General features: G+C 47.4%; 1 protein-coding gene across 2 annotated transcripts; it reads left to right on the top strand.

Annotated features, from left to right (window-relative positions):
* Nucleotides 1-314: 314 nt before the first annotated feature.
* Nucleotides 315-11,148, top strand: EDA2R (ectodysplasin A2 receptor). Of its 2 annotated transcripts, none has more exons than XM_085325928.1 (9): nucleotides 315-498; nucleotides 3,405-3,515; nucleotides 4,231-4,409; nucleotides 5,363-5,448; nucleotides 5,834-5,998; nucleotides 6,549-6,695; nucleotides 7,345-7,859; nucleotides 8,644-8,692; nucleotides 9,102-11,148. In XM_085325928.1, exons 2-9 carry the CDS (start codon nucleotides 3,429-3,431, stop codon nucleotides 9,395-9,397), a joined length of 1,524 nt encoding a protein of 507 aa, XP_085182054.1. In that variant the 5' UTR covers nucleotides 315-498; nucleotides 3,405-3,428; the 3' UTR covers nucleotides 9,398-11,148. The 2 variants fall into 2 exon arrangements, with proteins under 2 accessions (XP_085182054.1, XP_085182053.1); XM_085325927.1 differs by lacking the exon at nucleotides 315-498 and adding an exon at nucleotides 1,662-2,124.
* The last annotated feature ends 17 nt before the right edge of the window (nucleotides 11,149-11,165 follow it).

The raw sequence follows: 11,165 nt of genomic DNA, 5'->3' as shown, positions 1-11,165 counted from the left end.
TGCGCTGACGAGGGCTCGCTGTGGGGCCAGTCTCTGCTGTTTGTGTTCACTTTAAGGGCAGCTAACAAATCCAAATGTGCAAAAACCAGGGAAGATTTTGCTTGAATATGAGAGATCAAAATGAGAAACTTGGGTGCGAGGCAAATTCAGAACGAAGGTGCTGAGCGGCGCCGCGCCAGCGCGTCTCAAGTTTGCAGGGGCATTTCGTARCAGAGCAGGCGGGGGCGAGGGCCCTTCGCTGGCTCCCGCGTCGCGCGGCCTCGGAAGGTGCTGCTGCCTTCGTGCTGATGCTCACGGGCATCTGGAGGCATGTGCTTTTGGGAAAATTAACTTTTTGTAGGAAAGAGAAAATCGGGGAGCAGCAGGATCGCCACTTGTTTGCCCAGCAGCTTTGCTGAAGTCCCTTTTATCGCATGCAGTGAAACTCGTTCAGCAACTCATGTTTTCCCTGTTTGAGAAATAGTACAGCAGGGATCTCGCTCTGTTCGCTTTACTCAGGCAAGTTGTCCTGCTAGGGCAATAAAAGATGATTTTTAACAAATTATGACTTTTTTTGAGTTAGGAAGTTTTATGCATCTTGAAACAATGTCTGTACGTTTTGCTTCCCTCYGACTTCCAGTGGATTGATATGTGTCATGTTTATGTTCCTCTTTGGCAAATAAAATCCATAGTTCCTGCAGTCGTTTTGAGATCCAGTGTAGTTTCCAAAGAGGTGGGAGGGTTTGGTTGTTTGCTTTTGTTTTTTACTTTCAGCTAATTGGGACCAGTTGTTTTAGTCACTTATGAGACTAGCAGAGGTTTTTGCTTTAGTAGGGCAGTGCTGTGTGGTTTTGGATGCGTGCTTCACTTACAAAGTAAATGTCTTGGTTCTGGTATTGTTAAAAAGTAAAAGCTTTGAATTTCATGCCAGGTATTTAACAAAACTTTCATTCCATGTATCATTATATTGTGGCTTGAGAAATAGCAGGCCTGATCTCCATTTAATAGTTCTGCTGGCATGGTTGTGGTATGATGTTTCCCCTGCCATCCCTAAGTGATAGAGTTATGCTGGCAAATGTCCTAATGTACATGTAGTTACACTGGCATAAGATTCCTTTTGCTTGTGTAACTTTTTCTATTTGGGAAACTGGTTTAAGCTGTTCCTCTTCTAGGGAGATAGGCTGCTAGGGATGTACCCATATCTGCATGCCCTTCTGAGGTGTAGAAAAGTCCATAAATACACATGAGAGGAAAAGATCAGGTAAGCTGAGGTTCTGTTTGCAGGGCAATTTCACCGAAGACTTCCGTTTTCATTTGTAACTCTTTTGGGTGATAATGGTAGCCCTTAAGAGAGCCAGTGAAAAACAGAGCCCTGTTGTTCTCAAATTTCCCAAGTGTTGTCTCCTTTTCTGTTGCCTGCAACTATATTTCATACCTCTTTTGCTCTTGTAACAAGTGTAAGCCTAAATTCAATCCCAGACTCCAGACCAGTAGCATCAACTGAGCTTGTGCTCTCCTCAGTGGGCAAAAGCATCTAGGCAGCAGATGGGAACCAGGAGGCAGACTGTGATCTTTTCCAAGCTTGGCAAGCTGGAATTCAAACCACTGGAGAAACAGCCCTCAGAAGTGGTCATGTGCCACCCGTATGGGGCCTCTCTTCCTCTTTTTACTTTTTCTACTGCATTTAGCCTCTGTCTAGTCTCTGACACTAAACCTGAATGTTTCTCCCTTGACATTGGCCCGTAGTTCCCTGTTTGCCACCTTCTGAGATGGTGACAAATTTCCTTTATTTATTCTATAGTGTCAGTAACCTTTACACTATTTATAGACTGTGATCATGTCCCTCCTGAGATGTTTGCAAGATAAATTTAGCTCCCTTGGCTTCTCATCGTCGTATGTCTTCACATCCAATCCTCGCTGACTTTCACTGCYTTTTCTTATAGCAAATGAGCCACTGACTGTGAGCATGAACTGCAGTAATTAGTGACTCACTTTCTATGCTTATCTGGGAGAGACGTCATGTCAAATGAATCTTGATCCTTCAGAGACTAGCAAGCCTGTCCAAACGTCCGTTTCCAAAAGGCAGCCCACATGGGAGCGGCAGGAGATTAGATAGAGGAGTGCAGAAAGAGCCAGCACGGGAAGGTATGCAGATGGGACCTTTGCATTTAGTGTCTGCTAAGGGTGCCCATCGGATACGAAGAGGAGGGGGATTTGTAGCAGGAGAGAGCTGTGGGAGTGCTCAGAGATCTAGGGCTACACAGTCATGCTTCCCGTGTGTTTGTAGAGCTGTGCAGGGAGACCATCATCCTGGCCTTGTCTTTCCTTTTAATGAGGCTATTGGTCAGCACAACTCTAGTTTAAGTGCCAAGTTTTCCCAGGTGTTTCAAACTGTTAAGTGCAGTGTCCTTCAAAAGAGCATTTTTAAGTGTTTCATACTGCTGTTGAATGTTTAGAAATTAATTAGGGGTTTAGTGGGCGGTGGGTTTTATTTTATTTCTGTCATCAAGGTAGAAACTCACCCAGATGATGCAGAAATGAACAAGCAATCCCCAAACTTGAAATAAATTGCCTGCTTTTTGTAGCTTCAGTTTGAGTTCTGCTTGTTCTGCAGTGAGAATCAAGTCCCATGCTCCCCAGTGAGCCGAGGTCACTGAAGGTGGAAATTGTGGCTCCAATGAGGCTAGTGACAGTTCTGCCACTAGTTTCAGCTGAGCCATTAATTCATGTAAGAAAAGCTATGGATGATATTTGACAGATGTTTGTTCTGGTTGTCCACCAGCATAGCTGAAAATGAGTCCACAGTGAACTGAAATCTGTGTGGAACAAGAGCATAAGCAGACTGTGTGACTCTGGACTGGAGTAGTAGGGGGTTGGATGTGTGTCCTGCTCTGCTGACTCTGCTGGAGAAAATAGATCATCTATGTCCTGACATAGGACATCAGTGACCAAACTGATCTTTGATAATGTCAGAGCAAAACAGCTGAACTGACCGAAGTTCATCTGCCAGGTCCCTAATGAGCTTTCTATCTGATAGTCTGGGATATCCAAAAATACAGTTGGAACTAGCAAAATTCACTGATTTCCTGCCAGATCAGTGGCTCAGTAATCAGTGTGTCTAGCTTAATGTTGAAAAAAAGTCTGTTCCATGATAAAGGCTGCTATACGGCAACAAGAATGGATGGTTCGTCTGCAGCTTTAGAGAGAAATCCTCCTCTTTCCTTTCTTGACTCTTAGCATATGCTGCCCTTTGGATGAGAGCAGACAGCCTCACTCCTGCCAAAGTGACATTCTTGATGTGTAAGAAATGCAGGCTAATGTCCGTGCGAAGGCGGAAACTTTTTTCCAGAAAAGGGCACGCTGTTTGACTTGAGAGTGTTGAGACTTGCTCTGACCTCTTTGCTTACTCTCCTTGCCTTCTTCAGGCTCCCGGCGCCTCTCCAGCTTCAATGGACTGCCAAGAGAGTGAGTGTTTGGATGAGCATGAGAAGAGCACCCTGTGTAGATCTTGTATGCCTGGGCAGGAACTTTCCAAGGTAATTTTGCTGCTCTGGAAGGAGCAGGACTCGCCTACCACCAAGGCTCTCGTGGTGCTAGATAAATCCTCTGCTAGTATTTATTAGAAAAGATAATCTTAGATCCCAGCATTTAATAAGAGCAGAGACTCAAGCAAGGGGAGGCAAGAAGCTTCACTCATCACTGCAGTGGACACTGGATAGGAGGATGAGCAGGTGGAAGTAGCAAGCAGGAAGGGATTTCAAACTGATGCTCAGGAGCCTTCTTCTTTCCTGTCTGCTGGTAGAAATCCAAATTTCCTCTAAATCTGTAACCCCAAGTAAAGCAGTAGCTCTGGACAGTCCAGCCAGGCCATGCTGGATGGATATAAGCAAGACGTTTCACTTAAGTCCTTGAATTTGGTCCAGCCTTGGCAGTATCAGTTCATGCTTCTTGACCCACACATACCACGCTTTGTCTCTTCCACCAACAGTTGTTCCTGGGCTGCATAACTGTGGTAGGTTTCCTGTTGGCTATCGCTGAGCAGAAAAATGGCTTCCTTATTTTTCTCTGTGCGATCAGGTCTGCCACTGCCTGCTTTGCAGCTGTGTACTGAGATCTCTCAGATCTGAGGATCTCTCTGCATAAACCGTATCTCTTTCACTGTCTGCCCCGAAAGGAGTGTCATTTCCCTCTCTATGACTTTGGGACCTGAAGTGGCTTCCCATGTCATGAACCCAACCTTGTATCTTGTAGGATTGTGGAGATGGTGGAGCAGGGGATGCACAGTGCGTTGCTTGCCCTCCTAGGAAGTTTAAGGATAGCTGGGGACATCATGGCTGCAAGCCCTGTCTGTCTTGCGCCCTCATCAACCGTGTCCAGAAATCCAACTGCACAGCAACTACCAATGCAGTCTGCGGAGAATGCCTGCCGGGGTGAGTAGAGCTGGGTCCTCTGCACAAAGGGTAATGGTAGTGATTGCAGCTGGGAGGGAGCAGGTGGGGAGGGGCTGGGCAGAGCGAGCAGTTATCTGAGGCTACTTGTCACATGGTACTTAAGAGGAGCTGTGGTTGTCCAGAGCTGTCTCTTTGAAGACACTGCCAATGATAGGCAAATCTCACCCACCAAAGGCTCTGAAGAAGGCAACCTGAGAGCTCCTGTGAATGAGCAGTGAAAGTATATTCCTTTCAGGCCTAATTTATAGACCGAGTATTATAGAAYTTATAGAAACGAGTGTCTATAGACCACTACTGTTAGTAGCCTCCAAAGAGGGCAATAGAGACCAACCCTAGAAAGATGAGTTGCTGTGTCCAAGCAGTCATATGGAGGAAGCGTCATATGTGGTTTCTGTAACTGTCCACTTTTAGTTAATTTTTTAGAAGAATTACTGAGTGAAGACTGCTGCGTACAGTCAGCCTGTGAAGCGCTGTAGAGCTTTAGAGCATTTACTGACAAGCAATGAGGTTTGTGACAGAGGGATGAACGTCAGAGGCCTGGGTGTTTTGGTCTCTTCCCAGCCAGACTTGCTAGCTGGACTTTTTCTGTCATTTTGTTGGGCTATTGATCACTACCACCCTCTTTGGGGGCTGTCCCAGAGTGATTCTTGGCAAATGTGGCTACAGCTATGAAAAGGTAGGTCTGAATTTAGCCAGCATTCGAGACAGATGTTTTGCTTTGTGGCTTCCCAGCATGCCATGGCACCAAGGAAGATGGATCAGTTTTCTCTGAGCTGGCTCCTGGTAAATGAAGCTAYGTGTTTTTTCAAAGCAGCGTTGGGCCAGGCTTTAAGCCAGCCAGCCTGCTGGAGTAGCGTGGGCTGACATCGGCTGGGGAGCGCCGAGTCCCTTGCCCGTCGTGTGGCTGACGCGCTCTGTGCTTTGCTTGGCAGGTTCTACCGTAAGGCCCGGATCAGCGGGCAGCTCGAATGGGAGTGCATCCCGTGCACCAAGCAGACGCCCTCCTCCGAGCCTCAGTGTACGTACCCAGCAGCCCTTCCGCCTGCTGCCGTTCTCTGTCACGGGGTGCTGAGCTGTTTGCAGGATAAAAGGAGTGGTGAGGACATCCTAGAGCAGGTTCATGGTGCATGTTAAGTCAGCATCCTATCACTAGTCATTGTGATTGCATTGAAGGCAGACACAAACTCAGGCGGGTATTTGAACCATTCTTTGGCCATTTTTCATCGTTGGCCAGCTTACTTAACTGGAGAAAATACCAAAACACTGCCCTGTGGAGACCTACTGGAAGAAGGGAGAGTAAATACATGTATATTCATTATATAGGAAGAGGGAAGGGACAGGGAGAGGAGTGGCCTGAAGCCTCAGAAATAAACTCCAGTATTTTGTGACTGGTTTGCTTGCAGGTCGGTCCAGAACAAACCTGGTGAAGGTAGCTGTCCCCACTGTACCACCACAAGACACAGCCCTTCTTGCACTGACCAGCAGTGCCCTGGTCATCATTGTACTGGTACTTCTGGCACTCTCCATCATCTACTGCAAGCGTTTTTGGAAGAGCCAGTGCCAGCGAGGTGAGTCAATGCATACAATATTTTTCTGTTTCTTCTTCCTTTGGCTTCTTCTGTTTACACATGTTCTTCACTCTTCCCTTGTAGTGTAGAGCATTGCCATTAGCATTGCTTTTCTTGAAGCATGAAGTGAACCAAACTTTCCTCTGTTCACAGAGGATAAATMCCTCATCATGCTTTTTTCACCTACAGGGCTTCTCTTTTGCTTTTTCTGCTCAAAGACATGGAGGAACCTTTCTCTTCCCTAGTACTATAATTAGTAGAAGGAGACTGTTCCATGCTTTCACTCATGCATTCTCTCTTCCTGACGTTTCTTAASGGCAGGCTGAGTCTGAATGGCTTTTGGCAGGGCAGGACTAGAGCACCAGGAAATACTGAGGCAGAAGAGGAATATGCTTGATAGTTAGGGTTGGGGTGCACTGGCATCCATCAAACAATATACCAGTATGCTGGCGTCCCCAGCTCCTCGCAGGCAGACATACCACATAACTGAGGACATTCTAGGGAAATAAGCCAAGCCTTTGCTCAGACTGGTTCTCCTCTATCCTCCAAGTCTTCCTGAGGACTCAGAATTTCTCAAGCCAGCGAGCAATGTTCCCGGCCTCAGCTGCGCCTGGCAGATTTCTGTGTGAAGAACAGATGTCTGGTCCCTGCTGCCTGGGTGTAAAGAACCTGAGCCCCTGCTACAGGCAGGCAGAAGGTAACTGCTCCTTTTTTGGGGGGGTGGGGAGTAGAGGGCAAAGGGAGACTCATGCTTGGTTCTGATTCACACAATCTTAAGACATACTGAGTTTCTGTTACGAAGGAAGGAGCTGGAAAGTATCTAAGTTCACCAAAATGAAGCATTTTTTCATGACACCAGTTCTTTCTACGATCAACCCTGTTGTGGCTCCTCTTCAGCACAGAGTTTAGTGCTACTAAGGATCTGTTCCTATGGTCTGTGTGGAAAGCAGAAGTCCCCCTGAATTCCACTGCAAGAAACACAGGAGATATGCAGTGTTCTGGGACTTCTTTTAAAAATCAGTTGCAGATCTTGTGCCAGCAGTGGAAAATACTCAAATTCAAGTCCTGTAGCTTCTGTGTCTCCCTCCAGTCAACTCCTGCTGTCATTGTAACTCTGGGAGTAGGATTGACTGAACTTAAGGAAAGGCTTGAAAATTGCCTTGTTCAGCAGTGGCATGCTGGGATAGAAGTCTGAACACTTACAGAAGGCTCTTTACCCCTCTGTGCGCTGATGTGTGGAAGATGAGATTTAAAGGATGGGCCAGTAGACCTTTTAAAAATGGGGAAGTGTAGCAGAGGAAGGGAGAACCCAAATATTGCTAAGCTGCAGAGATTTTTTATTTTAGGCCCTGTGGAAGCAGTTCAGTTCATTTCAGACGGAGAAGCCATTGGTCTTCAACTCCCAGCTCTCCAGCCAGAGTTGGAATTGCCTCAGGTGACTGCCGTCAGCCCTGCTCCCAAATCCCAGCTGGTGAGGAGCGTCCTGGAAACTCAGCCCCTGATCAGAAACTCGGGCTGCGGCGACTGCTTCCTGGGGGTCTTGTCTCCCTCTGACTTCAGGCAGGGGCCAGCCGGGGTGGCGGAGGCCCTGGCCCCTCTCTCATCGTGTGCCTCAGAAATGCAACACAAATGGCCCCATGCCCCAGTGGAGTGTACAGAGCTCGATCTGCAGAAGTTCTCCACCCAGATGGACTTTGTGGGCAATGAAAGATCAGAAGATGCAGCGAGCCAGATGGCTCAGAGAATCCCAAAAGAGAACAGCAATGGAGCACTTGAAGCGAAGAATGGACTCGTTYTGGATCTGACAAGGGGCCTGTCCTCAGCCTTCCAAAATCCTACTGCTGAAAGAGGGGAGCAACTGGTAAGTTCTTCCAATCTCATCTCTTCTCTAAAGTAATATTGACCAACTCATACACAGAAGGCTGGAACTGCAGGCAGATTAGGCAGGTAGGTTACTAGTATTAAGGGTAATTGATATCTACAACTGCCTAGTAATCAGCAAAAATGATTAACCAGCTGTTTACTGATATATTTGGGAGCAAAGAAGCTCATTTTCTGTGGGTCAGGCAAGAGGCTGGACCAACTGGTGAGACAACATAAGTCCAGCTTGTCTACCAGAAGAAAATAATTGTGTTCTTACTAGTGATGGTTTTTGTGAAGTGGATGTGACTGGGCACTAAAGGTGGCATAAGGCCACCAGCACTCAAAGGGGCCACATTCAGATATTCAAAGGTGTAGAATCAATTTATTGAATATATAGGCATATCTTTAGCTATGCATAATTGTTGCTGTCTTGAGAGAGTCTTGTACTCTTGCTCATCTAGAAAGCTGACCTGGCACTCGAAGGCAATGATTCCTATCCCTCACCAGTTAGTTTGAAATGATCCAAATGATTAACATAATTGAGGTTCATAAAATGCCTGGTAAAGAAATGTATTTAATAGCTTAGCTCCAGGTCATGATTTATGGAAGCAGTTTGTTAGAAGGCCCTGGAGTGTCCTGAGGGGGTTGTTAGCTCTACAGGATGGTAATRCTGGATGGACAAGAGCCAGTCCTTTATACTCCTGTGAATGTCCTAGGAGCACTGGCAAGCACAGTTGTTGCTCATCAGACTGTCTCCAACCYTGAGGTCTTTATTTTGCCAGGTGAATGATGCCCAGAGCCTTGTAACTCAGATCAGCAGCACTACAAAGGGTAAGCATCTTTTCACCAAATCTTTGGGGTGGTAGAGAGAGGCACATTCTTGGAAAGGAGCTCCTCCAGAGGCCCACCATCGCTGTGTTGGGGAGCCAGTCTTCACAAGGATTTATGTGACTTCCRTAGCCTTTGGTGCTAGTTTACAGAGTAGATTTTCTGTGATACCACCTGGAACAACCTGAGGGTGGGTGGTGAATGGGTGCTCAGCTTTTACCTGTTAGCAGCCTCCATGGGTCTGAGAGCTAGCTCCATGTTGCTGAGCTCTGAAAATAACAGTGGAGGAGATGCTTGCCATGGCAAGATGGCATTTCACCTGCTTTGCAGGGGCTTTAAAGTGGCTACTCTGTTTTTATCCCAGCTGGGTATGTTGGTTTCTAACCACACTTTGCTGTATTGCTGCCCCCAGGTCTCCTAGTGGCAGAGCTGCCCCATTCCTTGGTGCAGTCACTTGCCTTCTTGCTAGACCCTTCCTTGAATGGTGTGAAGAATTTCAGCCACGTGGCACTGGAGCTGGGTGTCACACCCCAACTGTTGGGAAAGATATCTGGATTTGAGCAACTCATCACTCACTTCACCTACTCAGGAGACACTGTCACCATTCCTGTCCTGGCTCAAGCTCTGCAGCGACTCCAGCGGTTTGATGCCTTGCTTCTGCTGTGCGATCACTTTGCTCTCAGCCATATTCACGGCCACCAGTGCTAAGAGGAGACAGGGAAGGCACAGAGGAAACTCTAAGTACTGTCTTTTTTTTGGTAGGGGAGAGGATCTGGTATCACCATGGTCACATAATCTCTTCCATGTGCATGTGGTGATTATGTGGAGATGATATTTGCATCATGGAATAGAAGCATGTGAGCAGGAACATCCCTCCTAGGAGAAGAGCAGAGGCGTGCTGGGGAGGTTACAACATCATGTATCCTCACAACCTTCACCTCTGCCCTTGTGGGTAATTGYGAGGTTTTTCTCAGGCCCCTCCAGAATCTGTTTTTCTTCAGCTATATTTACATTCTTGTCCAGAAACTGAGCGGCCTCACAGTTGCTGTGCTGTCTGCTCGGTGGATTGGTGATGGTGTGTAATATTCTTTGCAAACTGTTAGCCTTCTAGGCCTTATGATTATTTCTGTAAGGTTCCTCAGCCACGTTTGGTGCTGAGCTTTGGTGTTTGAGGACRGCCTTTGAGCTGTCCCTACTTTAGTGATGGAACAATTCTTCGGGGGCTGTACAGGAGGGTCCTAAGGTATCTTCCACTTTAATGGCACTAAGTGTTGACTTCTCCTCAGTTGTGCAGCTTTCTTACAGGCCCAACAATCACTTCTTTCCCATTCCAGCTTTTCAGATGTTGGACCTTCTTTATTTGGCCCATACTGTGTTTTTTTGGTTCCTGTTGCCACTTTCTCAGTTTACTTTTTGTTTGCTTCTTCCTCTGCACAGTTCTTGGAGGAGAACCTGTTTGATCACTATGGCAGAGGGGGTTAGCTGTTCAGTTCATGTGCCACCCCAAAAAGTGGCGTGTTTATTCCATTTCCCTTTTGTGAAATGGTATAGTTTTCTTAAAGGAGTTTTGGACTGAAGATCAGGACTTTTAGATATCAGTTCTTAAAGTTTATTGCTGTATTGCTSTCAGCCAGGGCAGCAATTTGTTTGCTGTCTTCCCCGGTCTCCTGTGAAATGCGTCTGCTCTGATTTCTGGTTTTAAGACCTGATGCTATGGTGACACTTTGGGGTAGCAGAGGCAGGGCCACGTCCACTAAATTCTGCAGATCCCCGTGAGACGGCTGGAGGCTTGTGACTAGAAAGCAATTAGTGTCACGCCAGCACCAGGCGCATACAGATTTAGCTGAAGACCGAAGCTCCTTAGCACAGCTTCRCTGCAGGGAGTATAAAGTCACTGTGCCAATAATGGCAGGGCAGGCTTGTTTTAAAATGATCTTTTTCTGCCTAAAAATGATGTAATTTTCTGGTCTCTGAGAGCGCCTGTTGTGGAGGGGAACACCCTTCTGTATTTAAATTGCTCTTGGAGGATCTGTCAGAGCTTGCAACAGTTTCGCCTGCGTTAGACTCTCCCRTGTTCTTGGATGTCATCCCCCGGGGCAGATTCCACGGCTGGTGGCTACAGGTTCCCGGGCTATTTTCATGAAGCTGCCACCAGCTCCTAGGTTTTTGGTGTTGAGCAGGATTTTCCTGGGCAGTTTGGCGGGCTGGATTTGAGCRGATGTGATCGAGTATGAGACTATCAGGGTCAGCCGCGGGGCTGGAGAGGACCTGCCGCTTGGAAGCTATGCAGACAGAAGCAATGTTAATCCAGGCCTCTCGCTCCGGTATTTTTGTCAGGGGCGCATACTTGAGCAGAAAAGGAGGCACACCCCAGCCCCGCAGCCCCCGGGGAGAGGCCGTGCGGAGGCGGGAGGAATCCGGGGCTGGCCATCAGCTGCAGGAAGCTGCCCCGGCGAAGCCGCGCCAGCCGCGGGCG

Source organism: Rhea americana, unplaced genomic scaffold (genome assembly GCF_003343005.1).
Source record: "Rhea americana isolate MKP2758 unplaced genomic scaffold, rheAme1 scaffold_125, whole genome shotgun sequence".
Taxonomy (NCBI): Eukaryota; Metazoa; Chordata; class Aves; order Rheiformes; family Rheidae; genus Rhea; species Rhea americana.
This window is presented reverse-complemented; position numbering and strand designations above follow the sequence as displayed.